The sequence below is a fragment of the Nanorana parkeri genome, unplaced genomic scaffold (assembly GCF_000935625.1).
Source record: "Nanorana parkeri isolate BGI_ZX_2015 unplaced genomic scaffold, ASM93562v1 scaffold69, whole genome shotgun sequence".
In the NCBI taxonomy this organism is placed as follows: domain Eukaryota; kingdom Metazoa; phylum Chordata; class Amphibia; order Anura; family Dicroglossidae; genus Nanorana; species Nanorana parkeri.
The window spans coordinates 334,747-354,337 of record NW_017306337.1 but is presented as its reverse complement, the minus strand read 5'-3'; the positions used below and the strand labels follow the sequence as shown (position 1 = coordinate 354,337).

General features: G+C 42.8%; 1 protein-coding gene across 2 annotated transcripts in view; it reads right to left on the bottom strand.

The window, feature by feature from the left end:
* LOC108804676 (sulfotransferase family cytosolic 2B member 1-like) overlaps positions 1–19,591 on the bottom strand; it is a 71,488-nt gene that overhangs the window by 11,634 nt on the left and 40,263 nt on the right. Inside the window, exons 1-2 of one of the 2 annotated variants that reach the window (XM_018576518.1) lie at positions 8,960–9,097; positions 4,804–5,012 (exon numbers count right to left, since the gene is read on the bottom strand). In XM_018576518.1, coding sequence (XP_018432020.1) covers positions 4,804–5,012; positions 8,960–9,095 — 345 coding nt within the window. In that variant the 5' untranslated portion in view covers positions 9,096–9,097. Of the gene's footprint in view, positions 1–4,803; positions 5,013–8,959; positions 9,098–19,591 lie in introns of those variants that run through there. The other variant, XM_018576519.1, reaches the window with a different exon arrangement.

Here is a 19,591-nt window from a genome sequence, read left to right as displayed (position 1 = left end):
CTATTCCTGTTGCCCTTATTTTCCCCCCCCCCCCCCCCAATCCACATAGATAACATAAAAGTTAGGCAGACACTGGTTAGGCCTGTTAATCCTGGATAAAACTGTCCTACTACTGGCCAATTGAACACTGCTGCATCATCTGTGGTATCCTAACTTTTTTTATTTAGAAACTCTTATGTCATTACTAATGGGTGTCACAAATGCACACTACTCCATGTGGTAACGTGACTTATTTTAGTGGTAAGAGGGTTAAAAAAATCACTATCTGTCTTAACTAAACCAGGAAATAATAATGAAAGATCCCACTTACACACCACCCACTTCTAATCTAAAGAATGCTGCCACCAAACCAAACCTGGTTAAACATTCAATTCCAAATTTAGTCGATAATCCCCCAGGTAACTTATAAAGACACCCAAAACTTAAATTTAGCTGAACACATAAGACCAGCTTAGCTGAACATGTATACCAGACAAAGGCAGGAACTTAATAAATGAATGATTTATTATGAAGGAAAAAGTATTCATAATGCACATATTTAAAAGTAGACATTACATAAGGCATTTACACCTTACAAACAGATCAAAAATAAAAAGGAGAAAAAAAAAGATAGAAATCCTACTTACAGAAGCACTTGATTATATCCCGGGGGCATCCGGCAAATAAAATTGCAACTTACTTACTAAATGAGATTTTGGCCCCAATTAAGCACACCTAGTTACCATTTGTAATAATTATGCCTTTATGTGATGGATCTCAAATGTGGACCGCACTGGAATGTGCTTCGGTCATGCATTCACTCAGAGATTCAGATGGAATGTCCCTGCGCAATGTTCAGTCACAAAGATAATTTGTAATGCTGCTTACATATATAATGCAACAGACTCTAAGGGTATAACACCATTGGGGTAATCAAGCAGTCCTGTATTACTCCATACAGGTAGTCATTCACACAAAAGTCATTGTCATGGAGCAGATTAGGAAGATCTATGACCCGTATTACTGCATACAGATAAGTATATTAGTCTCCTGGTTTAGGCTCACAGAGAGGGAATGGATAAAGGATCTCAGAAAGTCTACATCCTGTAATACTTCATATAGATGTATAATACGTTTGGTGGTACTTGAGGTTCGTAGAATCCTAAGTGGAGACATGGAGCCTTGTTGAGGGAATGTTAGTATCCACAGAGGTTGTGGGTCAAGCTGTATTCAAGACAAATGCACCCAGGGAACAGCAGCAGTATTGCTGAGTGCACACAGGTGTCAGCAGCAGTGACAAATGATGAACATTACACACAGCAGATAACAGCAGCAGATGAAATAGGGTTAAGTTCGTGTAACAAAGGAAGCAAATGCGAGATGAATTGTCACAGTGGCAATATGCTGAGAGGAGAGGCACACTTCATCCAAGAGGATTCATTCGATAAGAGGAGCTGCTGCAGTGTCAGGGAGCCGGCGTCTGTGTTTACACATTACACAGAGGCCGGTTGTTTGAATTTCCCGACTTAAGAAGGGAAGAGAGTGGATGATGTAACGAGACATGATTGGTTAGAGCGGGGCTGCACACTGATGTCAGAGGAGACTAGATGAGCAATTTGCAACATACTTTATGATTGCATTAGCCTACTTTTGTCTATCTCTTAAACAATTACATATACCCCAGCCTTTGCTGGTGTCATTCTACTGGAAATAATGGGGGTACCTCAAGTATATATGCCAGATGTGAATTACAGGATCTATATTTAATCCTTTAAATATAACCTTTAATACAAAGGGGTTGGGTTTGTGCCTCTTTTGTTTGTTGGAGGGTCCTTAACAGGATCAATTCCTGGTGCCACCCTGGCTAGGAGAGGTGTGAAATTCACCACCTTGGAAAAGGTTCAGACAAAAGGATTCCTAGAACAACAAGAAGATGCTAACTGTGTTACATAAATCTCATTTACACTTCACTGCATTTGAGTTATCTGTCACTGTAACCTGGTTAACCCTTCCAACTCAATCATCTTGACACCTCTGCTACATAGTTACATAGTTAGTCATTGAAAAAAGACACAAGTCCATCTAGTTCAACCTATATAGATGCTGAAAGGTTATGTCACATGCCCAGCTACTCCTAACTCCTCTACTAATTAACAACATATTTACAATAAATCATCGTATGGTGTCCACTGGGTCTGACAATAGGTCAATTAAAATATTCGGTATGACTTAAGAGAAAAAGACACAAAACTATATAACTATTTGTAAAGAGTTTTCAAAACAGTAAGTCCTTTGGCAGGGGCGTCCCGAGGCTGAGTGACACCCGGAGCGGTAACTGAGTGTCACCCCGCCGAGACATCACTGCGCATGCGCGTGACGTCACCACGCGCGTGCGCGATGACGTCATTGCGCACGTGCGGCAGTATTCCGATGCCTGCCGGTGGCCATCTTGGTGATGGACGCCGGCAGAGAGAGGAGGGGACAGTCTCCCCGGCGGGATAAGGTATGCCGCCGGGTCCCCTCCTCTCTCCTGATACTGTCGGGCGTTCGGTCCATGACCGAGCGCCTGACTTTTCAGAGGGGGGTGACACCAAAATGACTGTGAGTAATTTTGGTGTCACCCCTCCAATGGTGGCACCCGGGTGCGGGCTGCACCACCCGCACCCCTCTTGTGACGCCACTGCCTTTGGTAGCTGCCTAAACACACTTAGGCCTTACGCAAGCCTAAGCCTTAGGCCTTAGGGAAGTCGGAAATGGAGAAAGATTTGGGGGTCATTGTAGACCATAAACTGAATAATAGATTACAGTGCCAGCTTGCTGTAAGCAAAGCTAGCAGAATCCTGTCCTGCATCAAGAAGGGAATGTTTTGCAGGGACAGGTCTATAATTTTGCCACTTTACACATCACTGGTTCGGCCTCACCTGGAATATGCGGTGCAGTTTTGGGCACCGGTGCACAGAAGGCATGTCCTTGAGCTGGAGGGAGTCCAGCGGAGGGCAACCAAACTCATCAAAGGGATGGAGGACCAGTGCTATGAGACACGGCTACTAAATTTAAATATGTTCACGCTGGAAGTAAGGAGATTAAGGGGGGACATGATATTCATGTACAAGATGTTCTATAGTCAGGGCAACATTAGCAACAAACTCTTTAAGATTAATTCCGTAACAAAGACTAGAGGCCACCACCTAAAACTGGTAGAAAAAAAATTCAAACACAAGGGGCGAAGGGGGTTCTTCTCAGTTCGAGCGGTTAGGGTCTGGAACTCGTTGTCACAAGCAGTGATTTCAGCAAATAGTGTGGAATCATTCAAGAAGCTTTTGGACGATTTCCTGAGAGACAAAAAGTGTAAGGCTTTGCTCACACTGGGCATTCTAGCATCCCCGTGGCAAGAGCATATGCATTCCTGCAGCAAGTATGCCAGGTGTCCCTGTTTCAATGTGGCCAATGTGCTCATTCAAGTTTAATGATCGGATGACAACGTCTGCATCTGTAAGCAGTCTGCATGTATTTATAAATTATAGGATTACATGTAGCTTGGAATAGATCGTTGTCACTGGAAGCATGTATTCTGCGGCCGGGGGAAGTGATCTATTCCAACTCTCATATACTAGGGCTTTAAGGAAGTGCCAAGGTTGGATTGCCATCCCTGCCCATATTTGCTTCAACAGGGAAGAAATGGCCATACAATGGAAAAAAAGTAAACATTTAAAAAATAAAATCAGTAAATACAAAATATTGTTTAAAAAATCAAACCTTAAAAACCTACTACCTCAATTTTACAGAACCAATGCTGGTTAATAAAATGTAGTTCTCTGGTGCACAGAACTATACCGCACAAGTATGTGGTGACATTCTGCTAACAAATGGCTCATTTGCCTGTGTCTGCTGCCAAAGCCCCGTTTGAAGTACCTACAGGGCGGGGGATCTAGTCACCATCAGGAAATGAGACAAAGACATACAGTGGTGTTATTTTGAGCCCACTCTTGCATGTCGCAGATTATCCTCCAGATTTTTCCCCTTGTATTAGGGAGGGGCAAAACGTCCACCCTTGAAGCTTTCTACTAGTTTCTTCTTCCTCACCAGTACCCCAACACCCCTCCTCAGCACAAGCACCCCAAACCTCCTCTGCCTCACTGCCAGCACCCTCCTCCTCTGCCTTCTGCTGCTCCAGGATCTTCAAATTCTGGGAAAAATAATGGTGGCTGGCATATGGCCTTCTGGGCAAAATCATGGCCACTTAGTACCTGACAGTGTGGTGTAGCACCAGCCACAAACAAAGCATAAACACTGTGTTAGACAAAGCTGGCATGAAGACACTGGGCATAGTGGTGATTTGGGATTTTGTTTCTTTTGCAATAGTACTACAGAGGTCTATAGAATAGCCCCGGGGATAGCAAATGGAAAAATTATGCTGATATCATATAGTCAATAGCCAGGAATATGGTGGAATTAGGTGGAGGAGGGAAAAGAAGCAGTTGCAGGAGCAGTACTACAAAGGCAAGTGGTGGCTCTGTGTCCTTGAGGAGGAGGAAATGGGTACATGCCCTTACAGAGGAGAAAGATGGCTCATTAGGAGGTCCAAATAAATGGCTGCTATATACCGTTAAGGAGGAGAAAAATGGTGTACTAGCAGGCACAAAATAAATGGCTGATATGTGTCCTTAAGGAGGAATAGGAGAAAAAGGGCCAGAAACCCTTTGATAGATTACATAGGAGGGGTTGCAGTGAAAAGAACTTGGCAAAATAAAACATGGTTGCTAAGAGTCCAATAGTAAATTCTACTAGAAAGGCTATAGTTTATCTCTCTACTAAGTTACATACCTTAGCTTTAGATGTGAAAAAAGACTTTGCAAAGATGTGGAATGGTAAATGAGAGGTAAGTACTCTTGGAGGGGTAACATCTTTGATCTGTGACTGGCCCTCTAATGTTTCAAACCAAGGAGACCGGAGCCAAATTGGAACACTATTACACCAAGTAGGGTCCCCATTTGTCTTAAGTAAGCTCAAGATTTCAATCATCCAGTTTGTGCCTGCAAAACAAAACAAAATAGTCACACTGGTTAGTAAAATTATATAAATATTTTTTTGTATAGAAATTTCTCATAATCAAATACAGTAATACCTTGGTTTACACGTAACTTGGTTTGAGAGTGTTTTGCAAGACAAGCAAACATTTCTGAAAAATGTTGCCTTGATATACGAGCGATGTCTTGCAATAAGAGCAACATTTTGCAGAAAAGCACCACCTGAATAAGGCTGTAGCAAAATCCTCAAAAGGAGGCAGCAGCAAGTCTCATTGCATAGATTCCTTGTTAAGGTTTCACGAAATGAAAAAGATTCCATTGAGCCAAGAGATAGCAGTGATTCCTTTAGTGATAGTGAAAGTCATCCTCTCTTGTCCCCCTCACACCAGCCACAAAGGTACCAGTAATTGGTTTATTTTTCTTTATATTTTGTATTATATTACAGTACAGTATTGTAATAATTTGTATATGAATATTTTTGGGTTGTGGAATGAATCATCTGAATGTCCATTATTTCCTATGTGGAAATTCGCTTTGATATACAAGCGCTTTGGATTACAAGCATGCTTCCGGAACCAATTATGCTCGTAAACCAAGGTATTACTGTAATCATAAATCACATACAATGATTTTTTTTTAGTTATGCTTTTGGTATAGCAATAGTTGAGAACAATATATTTTACAAAAAGTAAAATGTATTTTAATAAGCAAAAAAGCAAAATAGACCTTCAATGTTTTAGCAAAATCGTTTAAATGAAATTTTCCCCGAATATTGAATATCCGATTCAGGAATACTCAATCCAAACAACTGTGCTATTTGTGGGGAAAATGCATCTTCACAGCAGCCAATCAGCAGCCAGGTTGGGGTAGGGAAATGTAATCCTACGTGGGGAGAAAGATGTATCATCACCTGGACTCTAGACAAAGAGGGGAATTTATAAAAACTGGAGCAGACAAAATCTGGAGCAGCTGTGCATGGTACCCAATCAGCGTCTCTCTTTTATTTTCAATTAACTCTTTCATTAACTGTCTGCTCTGGTTTTAATAAATTCCCCTCACTGTGTTTGTTATGATAGGTGACCTATTGGACAACTGTGATCATCTGGTATATGGCACCATCCAGGGCCTTTAAATACCAGCCATTTTACAACCACCAGGCTTTCATAGCCTGGTGGTCTATCTAGTTAGATCAGTGGCAGTGTTGTGCTTAATAGCTAAATAGGAAGTGGGGGAATGACTGGTTTCTACTGCTTTTTGGAGCATATTCTACAGCATTTGTGATTTGTTGTGATTTGGGTTGTGGGACTTATTCTACATACTACATTTGCAATTGCATTTTATTAGACCAGGCATTGAGCACCAGTGCTACTTGTTTGCACATTATAGCTGTTAAAGAAGAAGTTTCACTAATAGATAATTATTCTTGTTATAGTGCTATGGTCCCCAGGGAACCCAGTGTTCATGGCACTTGGTCCCTATGATGGAGTTACAGTCATCACTGATGTCACCTTCCCCTCTTCATTCTGCAGACATCTGTCTCCTCTGCCAACTCCTCTGGGTGTAACAGAGCACACAGGAGAGCCTGCACAACCCGTGGCCCCTCCTCCTCCAAAATCTGCCTTCCCTGATCTCCTCTGCCAGCTTCTCTGAAGTAACATATACTAAAGGTGCCCATACACTGTGCGATTATCGGGGATATGGCAGGCGTACAACCGTTTTTACTGTACAGTCGCACGTCTTTTGTCTAAGGAGCATGTTCGAAAACCAGCCGAAAATCTTATGATTTTCGTCTGGTTTGTGGCATGCTCGGGAGACAAATGCCAAACGGGCCGATGTGCGCACGCGCACACTGCCCGTTCAGCATTGTGGTCATCGGAAGCCCGCCCACCTGAGGTACGATCTGCCTGTCCAAGATGGGCAGATCGTACGTTTTTTTAATTACTTTACAACCATCGCAAGACTAAGGTCTTGCGATGGTTGTAAAGTGTATGGCCACCTTAAGAATACTGAGCCCAGACCTGCCACCTGCTATTCAGGAGATAGAGGCTGGAGTAGTAACTGTCAGCGTGTGTTGTAAATGTCAGCAGCTGAAGAGGACCAGCCCTATTAACAAAATAACAAGTCCACAACAACTGAAGTCAGCTACTACATTTGACCAAGAGACTAGTTTAGTAACTGACTTGTGTTACTGTGGGCACTCCTCTCCACCAACAGACATTCACAACACAGCCAAAAGTTGCTACTCCACTCTCTATCCCCTGAATAGCTGGCACAGGTCCTGGCTTAGTATTTCTTGTTACTAAGGTAGAGGAGATCAGAGAAGGCACAGGGCTGCAAAACATAGCTTAAGATTTTCTGTATGGCAGCTTTCAGAGGAGGAGAAGGAGGCAGGGGTTATGTGGGCACCGCCTGTCATGCCCCCCTCATCTTTGCTGTCAGTCTGAATGGCTGTCTTCTTTGTCCGGTGTCAGATAGCACACCTCCCCTTCCACCACCTCTATCCGACAACTCTGATAGCAACCCCTGCACAGATTTGAATGGGACCAAGTTATCCAGTTATGAAGAAGGTCTGTAATTTCTTTTGTTTCTGACTTACAACTTAGTGTTATCATGGTAAATAAATAAATAAAAGGTACACAACTTAGGGGTCTATTCACCAAGCTGCCATAGGCAGCCGAGTGAATGACCAACCTAAAGCGAAGTGAGCTGAACGCTGTTCGGCTATTCACTTCAGGCTGGTACGGCTGATTTCAGCCGTATATCGGCTGAAATCAGCCGTACATCTGGTGGCTTCGGGTCGGCCAAACATGCTCAGCATGTTCGGCCGACCCGAAGTGCAGAAGGAGTTCGACTCAGCCAATCCAACATCTGGATCGGTTAAGCCGAACCTCCAGCAGGCTACTGGCTGAGCCGTGTCAGAATAGAAAAAAAAAAAAATATTGGCCATAGGAATGCATTGCTGGTTTCCTATTGGCTATTTCAATGTGCAATAGCCAATAGCAAACTAGCTATTGTATCCGCCCTCTCAATCAGTAGTGGGGACCTGATGGAGAACTGCAGCAGAGGGCGGGTGTAATGCTAGTTTGCTATTGGCTATTGCAAATTGAAATAGCCAATAGGAATCTAGCACGGCATTCCTATGGCCAAAAATCATGTCAGAATTTTTTTTAAAAAGAAAAAGCAGTGTTTCTCTCCTTGGCGGCCGGAAGCGGCAGACTCCCGGAGCGTCGTACAGCAGCCCTTCGATTCTACTGAACCAAAGGGGTCTTGGGGCCGAAGCTAGCCGAAGGATCAGCCGAAGCTACGGCTAGATCCTTCGGCTGCTTTGTGAATAGACCCCTTCGTATGTGCACACTTGTAGTTACAACATCCATAAAGTTATAAAGGGGGGTGGTCATCTCTGTTTTTTCTGAGTTATCACAAGTGTTACCACTAGTAAGAAAAAAAAATATATAGCACACAACTTGGCGTGCGTACACTTGCAGTTACACAGTCCATCCACTTTGGTATATAAACAAGCATGAGTTGATACATTAGGTTGCCACAAGACAGCTGACAGAGAGTCTTTTGGATTCAGTGTTCTAGATACAGGTGGAATAGCTATTGGAAGTTTAGGAGGACATGAGACAAAAACATCAGCTAGTGGCTGCAATGGTTATGAAATGTTCTAACTGCTGAATAATATTTTAGATTCTAACATGCACATGAAAAATGGCTACCCACTGAAATAAAGTGGTCTGCTATTTGTTTCTGTTGTCATTAAGCACCCTAATGTTGTCTCAACTGTTGACTGATTTTGACAATTGTAGTTGGATGCAGTGATCATTAACTTATGTGTAAGGGTAGCCAAAGAAATTTTAATACAAGCAATGCTCACAATTTTGACATTTACATTCATTGACATTTATCAAGCAAATATATATGTAATCTTTTATTAGCTTGCTATACAATACCTGATTTAGGATATGTAACAATATAGACGTCATCATCCTGCACCTGGAAATCATTTTCTGCAAAATTAAGACTTTCTTGGCTGTAAGATCCAGGAGAAAATTTCACTCCTTTATACGTAAAATACTTAACTGACATTGGTATCTATGAATAATAAAACATTTGCAAAGTATTGTTAACACATCTGAAATATATCAATGTACACTCATTCAGCAGTCGTTTAAATATAAACCTTGTTCTTATAGTAGAAGTGACCCCCACCCAAGGGCGTAGATAAAGGGGGCGATAGGGGGGTTCAAACCCCTCCCCCCCCAGAGTGTCCTTGCAGTGGCATAGCGAGGGGGGGGAGAATAGGGCACTTGCTCCTGGGCACCAGTGTTCAACACCGGTCTGAAGAACATCCAGACACGTACATGGAACATGCCTTTCTAAAGGTATGTCCTGTTTGATAAAACATTGGTGACGTCGGGAGCAGAGCAGAATGTATTTCACTGACGCCGATGTTTTATCAAACAGGACATCCCTGGAATCCCTTCAGACGTACATGTGCCTGCCTGGCCCTGGATGATCTGTACATGCCTTAGTGTGGGCTCTGCAGGAGGCAGGGTGTCCTTCCAGTGACCAGGATCAGAAGGCTGCACGGAGACAAAGCGGGCAATCAGGTAGCAGGGGCTGGGGAGGGCTTGTATTATCTGTGAGTATACTTCAGTGTTTAGTCCACTATGTTGCAAAGTCCCAAGTCCAGTGCTTTTCCTATGTCCCGAGTCCAGTGCCTGCCTAAGTCCCGAGTACATCGCGTTCCTAAGTCTTGAGTCCATAGCGTTCCTAAGTCCCGAGTCCATTGCGTTCCTAAGTCCCAAGTCCATTGCGTTCCTAAGTCCCATGTCCAGTGCGTTCCTAAGTCCCGAGTCTAGTGCATTCCTAAGTCCTGAGTCTAGTGCGTCACTAAGTCCCGAATCCATTTGGTTCCTAAGTCCCGAGTCAATTGCGTCCTAAGTCCAAAGTCCAGTACGTTCCTAAGTCCATAGTCCAGTGCATTCCTATGTCCAGAGTCCATTGAGTTCCTATGTCCGGTGCAATCCTTTGTCCAGAGCCCAGTGCCTTCCAAAGTCCAGATTCCAGAGTCTGTACTGGAGGGCCAGGCTCATAAAGAGAACATGTCACCTCTGAATGCAATCACACAGGTGCTTGTTATCCCTGTGTGATAGCAATAAAGTTAAGTGGAAAAAAAAGTAAAAAATAATAGAAATTACAATGGAAAAAAAACTGATAAAAAGTTTTACAAAATAAAACGAAAACTATCCAGAGAATTCCAATACTTCAGACTTTATAGAAATTCACAGCAAATCCAGTATAACAGTGAACAAAAGTGTATAAAGCAACACATACCAGCACTGCACACCAACAACCAGCTACAACCTCTCACATGTTTCACCCGTAGGCTTATTCATCACCACTGTGTCCTGCTCCCATATTGTTCTTATAACATTGTTACTTTCCTTCCACTTATATTGTAAAACGCTGCGCAAATTGTTGGCGCTATATAAATCCTGTATAATAATAATAATAATTTACATTCTTCACTCAAATACAGCTAGATGCAATAGGTGTAATTTCTATTTGGTTTGACACATTTGATACGCAGTATAGATATTAAATAAATTCAAGTACATGTTGTAGTTAAAATGTAAAATGTAAGATGTAAAATAATATTAAACTTTATGAATTCAAGCCCGGCATTAAATTTTGCTTCAGAAATGTAACTGTAAAAAAAATAATAATAAAAAAATAAAAGAACTGTCCTTGTGAGTTCGAAAACGTTTGAGTATAAAAAGGTTATTAATAATAATAAGACTAAATTTAATCTGTCAGCTGCAAGTGGAATAATGTAGAGTAAAATTATGGCCTAAAGGGGAAGGGGTACTGCAAAGTGGCTGATTTACTAAAGGAGTTGAGAAGCTTTACTTCTTAATTCTGTGAAGATTCACTTCAATTATCCAATCATGTGAAAAGCAAATTCCTGTTTTTTGTTATTTCATCTCACATGATTGGGTATTCAAAATGAACACAGCTATGTATGGTGCAAAGATTCTCAACTCCTTTAATAAATCAGGCCCAAAATATAATTATATTTTTAGCAGACTAAACCCAAGAAGTAACTTTATCTATAAGGTCATGTGATTTATTTTCTGCATTTTTCGGTGTTATACATTCATACATTGGTAAAAGAAGAAAACAGCACAGTATAATAATGAATTGCTGGCAAGATATGGAGAGATGAAATGTAAGATTCCCCCAACATCAGTATAGGTTGTATTTACCTACTATGCTTGAATAGCTTGCTGCGCTAGTTTTTTGCTGTCTATGAATTACTGGTTTCTTATGGACTCCATGAAGACAAACACTTTGGGTTAACTAAATAGGCGCCTCACTTTGCAAGGGAATTTTCCAATAGCTTAGCAAATGTAAAGGACAAAAAAGACAGCACCTTCTCTTAGTGTATTAGCATTTTTTTAATAATAAAATATTAAAAAGGCATCAAACTACTCACATATGCCATGTGAATCACAGTGTATACATCTCGCGCCCTGTACAAGCAGGAATCTTTACAGAGACAATCACGGTTAAGGATCAGCCACTAAAGGGCTGTGTGAAATCCATAGCAGCTAACGCGTTTTGGGGGAGTTCCCCCCTTCTTCAGAGCTCTAGTGAATGTGGTTAAAACTCACTTTGCAAACAAGGGAAAAACAAATAAAAAAACAGTTACTTTGCTTGCAGAAGATTGGATAATGGAAGTGTGCAGAACTTCACCTCATTCACCTCATTTACTAAGCTACAGGAAAATTCCCCAGCAAAGTTAGCAGCCAATTTGCCTTTAGTTAGAAAAAGGAGACTGATTGGTTAGCGCCTTTAGTAAATCAATCCCTTTATGTCAAGAATCAACTTATAAAAAAACAATTTCCAGCTTGGCCATATAAGACAATGCTGAGGAGGTAATGTAATCTAAAGTGAGATGGCACTGAGACCTTTTTATGAAAAAGGTAAGTACCTATTAAAAGCAGCATAATCCATGGCAGTGTATTAGAAGCATTTTATATAAACAAAATGCAATGTTTTTTGAAGGCGCCAGCTCTGGGGTGGTTACCCTGTTGCTAGATTCAAAACTTAGGGGGTCATTAACTCACAACAAGCTGGAGTCAATGAAGTCTTCACCATACTTGTTAGTGTTTAACTAATGAGTAGGGAGTCAGTCAGTAGTAGCAACTCCCATTTGTCTGCCTTGACAAGTTTCCTTTAGAATGTATGTATAACCAACTTTTAATTTTGCATTAGAGATAGGTTAAAACTAGGGATGCACCGATACCAGTATCGGTGCCAATACTGGGCATTTTCACAAGTACTCGTGAAAATGCCCCAGAACTAAAAACCAATACCGTCACTTTACATTTTTAAACTGAAGCGGCTGGCTGAGATCCCACGCTTGCTAGGGACCTTGCGGCAGCCCTCTAATTCCTTAAGTAGGTATACTAATTCCTCTGGAAACCATGGGGCGCTGCTTACAGCACTTCTGCCGCCCGCATCTGCTCCTGCTGTGACCCTACAGACCCCTTCTGAGAAACTCCAGGCCTCTCCTGAGACCCACCACACCTCTCCTGAGACCCTCTGCTGGAGACATCAGGCCACCACCCCGGAGAAGCACAAAGTATGTAGCAACAAATTGTTCTGCATTGCTGTATAATGTATTTCTGTGATTTATAGTCCTCTATTGCTGATGGTATTATAATAAAACTATAGAGGACTACAAATCCCAGCAATACATTATACAGCCATGCCGAATGGCAACCAGCTATAGAGGACTACAAATTTCAGCAATAGATTATACGATGTATTGCTGAGATTTGTAGCCCTCTATAACCAGTGCCATTCTGCATTGCTGTATATTGTATTTTTTTTTTTTTATTCTTTATTGTACATCAGAGAGAAAGTACATTCCAGTGGACAAAGTAGGGCAACCGCCCATCACATAACATTACAATAAACTGAGACATCACATGCATGTCCTCATAAACGTTAAGGCACAATCACTGTACAGAAATGAAGCAAAACTCCCGGCGGGAGTAAATGTCTCTACATGTAACCCGTAGCGAGTATCTCACGATCAGTGTATCGTATAAAAGCATAACATCAGTAGTATCATCCACCACACCTTGGTACTCAGGTCCCTGGCAAGTATATGCAACATAGTACGCATTCGTGGTGTAGGATTGCATCTCCTGACCCATAATCGTAGCTTGGATGGAAACATCCTTGGTTAGCCTCTCAAGAGCTTAGAGCTTGGTGTCCCTGGAGAAAGGACGCCGCAGTCCCCCCCCATCTTGTGGTGACAAGGGCTCCAGGTAACCCCTGGGGTGAAGACCGCTAACCGGGGGCAAACATAACCATACCCCCAACCAAATAAAGCAACTTATCTGACATAGAGTTTAAGGCATGAGGCGAGTCTGAACATAGAGAGGATACAGCTGACATCTTCGTCACAGGCCTCCGCGCCGTATCTCAATAGGGCCTCAGGCTTCTGGCCTCGCCGGGATCGGTCTTGGTGTAGATCTGGTGGAGGGACGTTGGCGTCCTCTGAAAGACCCGGTCTGCCGAAACATCCGTGGGCCTGAAGCAAGACGATCCGAGGCGAAGTCCAGCCAGGACGGGATCGGGACGGCTGTCACATCAAGGAACTCAAACAGAGCAGGTAGCTGGTCAGGCGAGTGTAGGGCATATATGGAATCCCCTCTGCTAATGATAAGGTGGAAGGGATGTCCCCATCGATATGTGGCGTCGGTGGTCCGGATCACGTCTAGCAGGGGCCGCAGAACTCGTCTCATACGCAGGGTGTGACGTGAGAGATCCGGCATCACGGTTACCTGTGCCCCATCAAATTCCATAGGGCCCATCGTCCATGCCCGCCTCATTATTTCCTCTTTAATCGAGAAAAAGTGAACGCGGCATAGCACGTCCCGAGTGGTAGTGGGGCCTCTGAGGCCTTGTACTCTGTGAACACGATCCAACTCTAGCGCGTCTCCTGGCGGCTTGCCCAGGTAGTGATTCAGGATGGCTTGGACAGTGGCACGGAGGTCCGGGCCGGAGGTGGCTTCAGGTATGCCTTTAAGGCGAATGTTATTCCGCCTGTTGCGGTTCTCACTGTCATCTAGTTGCAGGCAATTAGTGATCATTTGTTGATGCAGACTGGAGTTTGCAGCTTCCAGCGCGGTCACCCGGTCCTGAAGGGAGGAGGCCACCGTCTCCACAACCTCTACTCTACCCTCGACCGAGGCGACCCGGTTCCTGATTTCATGTACCTCCTGGCGCAGTGCATGGACAATCTTGTCCGCCATGGAGTCCATGTCCTGCCTGGTGGGGAGATGTGAGAGGATGGAGCGCCAATCCCCCTGCGGCTCATCCCGAACCTCTGACACAGGTGAGGCAGCTTGAGAGGATTCCCCATATACAAGCACCGGCGTGGAAATCGGGGATGGCGGAGGGCTCGGGGCGGTTACCGGTTTGTCAGCGGGGATTGATGCCAGCCGGCCGTATCGGGTGTTTGAGGCCGGGCCCAGCGTGGCGGTTTTCGTAGGCCCCATAGCGTAGGCCGCGCGGGAGCTATGTGCCGTACCTGATCGCAGGAAGAAGCAAAAAAGATCCGGTTGACCTTGTTCACTAGGTGTCTGCCGGGTGTCACGGATCTGTGACATGCAAAAAAAAGGATCTGTAAAGTCACTGGTACCACTATGAGAACCGTCAGGGTGCAGAGCTCCTCAAACTCGTGTCCTTACACCGCCATGTCCAAGCCACGCCCCCCCGCTGTATATTGTATTGCTGAGATTTGTAGTCCCTCTACAGCTTGGAGCCAGTGGCAGAACTACCAGGATTGCAGCTGTGTTCAGGCCCTGGCACTCCGCTACTGTCCTAAAATCATTAGTCTGTATTGTTTTAGAAAAACTGTCACATGACAGTATCGGTAATTGGTATCTTTGAGTACTTAAGGAAAAGTATCGGTACTCGTACTCAGTCTGGAAAAAATTGTATCCGTGCATCCCTAGTTAAAACCCTTGTTATTATTTTCTCAGTATGTGTACCATTAATAAAATTTCTCTTCATTTTCTGTCCTGGAAATACATAAAGAAGTGTTGAAGAAATAAAATTGAGAGGAATTCCCCTCTCGGATAGTTGTCACCAGAACAGTTATACCTAGTGGAATATTTACCTCTTGCTGTGGTGACAACTCTAGAATTTTGGATTTTCCATCACTTTCCGTCTCAATAACAAGGACACCAGGACAAATTGAGAGGGTGCATTAACCCAGCAGGTACACAGACAATAATAAAAACACACACCTAGATACCTAAAACGCCTCAACAATATTAATCTCTACTTATCTTATGTAACTCAATGAAGGGATGGTGGTACCTCCCATCAAGGGTAACTGTGATCTAAATATACTATTGTCACATGAACAATAAAAATTTGACAGGGGTTTACTCCTTTTTTTAACAGCAACAGTAAAATACATGTAGTTAATATGAATACACTTTATTTTTGTATATTATGCATTTTTTTTATGGTAATGTTTTGTTTATATTGCTTACATGTTGCACCTTACGTATTAGGTTGTAAATCCAAATCTTTGAGAACTGTTACATTGCTTTTATACTATTATGTGCTGATTTAATAAAAGTAAATTGGCTTTTTTGACTTTGCAAGTGAATTTTCCCTTTAGCTTAGCGAATGAAGTAAAGCCCTGCTAACTTTCACCATTCAATTGTGTACAGGTAAAATACTGTTTTTTTAATTTTCCTTGCATGTGATTGGGTATTCTTTGCAAAGTAAATTGTCACCACATTCACTAAGCTAAGGGAAAATTGCTTTGCAAAGAGAACAGCCTATATGCTTTTAGTAAAACAACTCCATACCACATTATAACATATAACACTATGGGGTCTATTCACTAAGCTGCCGAAGAATCTAGCCGTAGCTTCAGCCGATCCTTCGGCTAGCTTCGGCCCCAGGACCCCTTCAGTTCAGTAGAACCGAAGGGGTGCTGTACGGGCTATTCACTATAGCCCGTACAGCTCCCGAACGTGGCCGAGCGGCTGAAAGCCGAAGCTGGCCGAGCGGCCGGCCATTGGCCGCCCGACAGCCTGCTTCTGACAGCTGGGCTTTTTGACTCAGCCGATCCAGATGTTGGATCGGCTGAGTCGAACTCCTTCTGAGCATGTTCGGCCGACCCGAAGCCACACGAAGCAAGCCGATGTACGGCTGATTTCAGCCGATATGCGTACCAGCCTGAAGTGAATAGCCGAACAATGTTCGGTTCACTTCACTTCAGGTCAGTCATTCACTCGGCTGCCTACGGCAGCTTAGTGAATAGACCCTTATATAGATTTAGACTGTAAGCTCTCACGGACAGGGCCCTCCTAACCATCTTGTCTTGAATTGTATTGTAACTGTAATGTCTTCCTTATATTGTAATGTGCTCTGCACAAACTGTTGGCGCTATATAAATCCTGTATAATAATAATCATAACAATGACAATAATATATGTTTTGTTATTAAAGCTTGCATTAGGTTCACTTCACAAAGCTTTAACACAAGGATAGGTCATTTTCAACTGTCGCTCTTCTGTAACTAAGGATCCTTATCCTGGTTTGTTAGCTTTGTAAACTGAGCCTAGTATATGCTATATTCAGGTATTTGATGTTTTCTACTGCTATTAATTGTACATGTGCAATTGTTAAGTCCCCCGTTCACACCAGAGTGTTTCTAGCTTGTATTTTTCAGAACGGAAAAGCTTCGCACAAGCCTGTAAGTATGCACTTCTTTTTAGGGAGATCAGCGCGATGTGACCCTTTTTCCTATTCCTAATCGCGGTGATCTGCCCAAAAAAAGAAGCTTGTGTACCTTTTTCCTGTGACCGGCTTTTTTATCAGCGTGACGCTTTGCTGAGATGTGAACGGTGACTATAGAAATTCATGTGATTTCTTGTGCGGAGCTTTTCTGTGCTGAAAAATATACGAGCTACAAACGCCCTGGTGTGAACGTGGACTTAATGGGGGGAATTTATCAAAGCAATTGCGACAGTTTTAGCCTCTTAGATCATTTTTTATATGTGCAAATCTGTCTTTTAACATGTGCCCCTATTTTGACCTGAGCTTGCATTACTTTTCCAACTGCACGTGTTTTGCACCTGTTTTGCACCTCTTTTCATCTGCACTTGTTCTGCGGAAACTGGCGCATCACCTAACAAAACAATCACAACTTAAGAAGTCCCAATGACTACTTCTTCAAGAAGCGACTGTTAAGCTTTTTGCCTGAAATTACAAGTCTTGTTTCCCGGAGTCTATTAAACCTCATTTATGAACAACATTACACTAGCATCATAAATCTGTTGCAAAGTGCATCAAATATATTCCGTGCAAGTTCAAATACTCACAATTGCTATGATAAATTCCCCCCATTGTCTTTTTCTGAAAGTAAATGTAAAATGTAACTCCTTGCTAAGAAATTACAGCAGAACTCTCCTGCTACAGTTACTTCCTCAGGATATTGTTTTCAAAATATTTCATGAAAGGTTCATGGTTTAGAAAGAATTATAGACATTTTGCTGCTATTTGCTACATTTTGGTGATATTTCTTGCCGCTGTCACTGATTGCTAGAATTACACACTAAACACATCCTGGGCATGCAAAACATACGGAGAATATCTACCTTGTAGACGTTGTGATTCTTAGGAGTGAATGAGAACGTTCAAAGGCAAAGACGTCCTATAAGTGCTGTGTGAGGGGGAGGGGCATTTGTTTACTTTACCCAGAATCCTTACCTGCAAACTACTCAAGAGCAAAAGATCATATATAATACTCTGTGACATCATTACTTTTTCCCTGAACTCATTCCTGTTACTTGATTTACAATAGCATTGCCTAGTAAAATAAATGAACACTCAAACTCCAAATGTACAGTAAGGGTGGCTGCTATTAGGCTGAATTTTGTGCAGATTCCTTGAATATTCAGCAAATATGAGCAACAATACAACATTCCAGGTACAAAAATAATCAATACCCACCGACAAATTGGGAGCGGACTCAAAAAAAGAATGTTTGGTGCACAAGGCCATTAGAATCTACACAGTACTCACTATTGCTCAAAGGGCACATGATCACAATAAATAATCCATTCACCCTGAAATCACACGAGTCTCATAATATAATTGCAAAATGTGTTCATCTTGTTATTTTACTTATCATCATTTTTATGGAAAAATTTAATATTTTCCCTAAAATAGTCCTTTCTATGACTAATCAAAGGCTCTGTTGTTTTGCCAGTTAATGTTACATTTTGTAGTATAGCACCAAGATCCTGGATGCAAATACCTGCAATCCCTGATTACATGACTGTGTATAAATGACAACCGTGCTTGCTCTGTTTTGTTAATTATGATACTACAGATTCAACAGGAATGAAAGTATTGTATGCTGGGACTTGTAGTCATAAAGAGAAAGGAGAAAAACAACTATTGTTAATGGAATGGGTGGTTCTATAGAGACAGACGAGAAGTACAGTTTAGCTGGCACTTGTAGTTCCATAGACAGGAGAAGGAGAGGTTTAATGTGTTGGGGATTTTAGTTCTACACAGACAAGAGCAATGACAGTATTGGGTGCTGGAATATGTAGTTCTATGGAGGCATATGATGGAACAGGTAGTTCTACAGAACAGTTCTCCATCAGGTCCATCAGCAGAGGGCGGGTATTGCTAGTTTACTATTGGCTAGGAGGGAAAAGGGAATTTATTTTTTTCTCTATTCTGACATCGCTCCGTGTCAGAATAAAGAAAAAAAAAGAAACAGCACTGCTTCTCTCCTGGGCGGCCGGGAGTGGGAGGCTCCCAGAGCGCCCGGGAGAGTTTTTTTTTCGTTTTTTTTTTTACAGCAGCAGAGCCGCCGGACAATAGGAAACTATTGGGCAGAGCTAGCTGTCACTGCTAGCTCTTCGCAATCATTTTCTATTTACTTTTTTTTTACTTTTTTTACTATTTTTCTGTTCTCCTCGGTCCCTCTGAGTTTGGCATCTATAAGAATAGGCCGAACAGCAGTGAGTAGCCTGCCAGAGGTTCGGCTCAGCCGATCCAGATGTTGGATCGGCTGAGTCGAACTCCTTCTGCACTTCGGGTCGGCCGAACATGCTGAGCAACACAGAAACAAAAGTCAATACCTCAAACAAGTGACAACCAAAAGAACCAAAGTAAATAAAAAAAGAGGGGGGGGGGGAATTACCTAATTCTGATCCGAAGTGTATAAAGGTGTGCTGTCCTCAGCTCGCAGCTCCAAATGGTGTGCTCTCCACACTAGCCTCAGCGCCATCCCTCCCCTTAAGTATCCCCCAACGCCGAATTGGACGCACCGGACACAGGTGTTCCAGGCGCCGCTCGGTGATGTGGACTCACATTTGCGCATGCTCCGGAAAACCGCGCATGCGCCCTATAATCCCCATCCGCCGCTACCTAGGTAACGAGGGAAGCGATCCCTAGGGGCCGCCCCCTCGTTTGTCGTGCTAAAGGACAACTGTCCAAGCATGTCAGCTACGGTG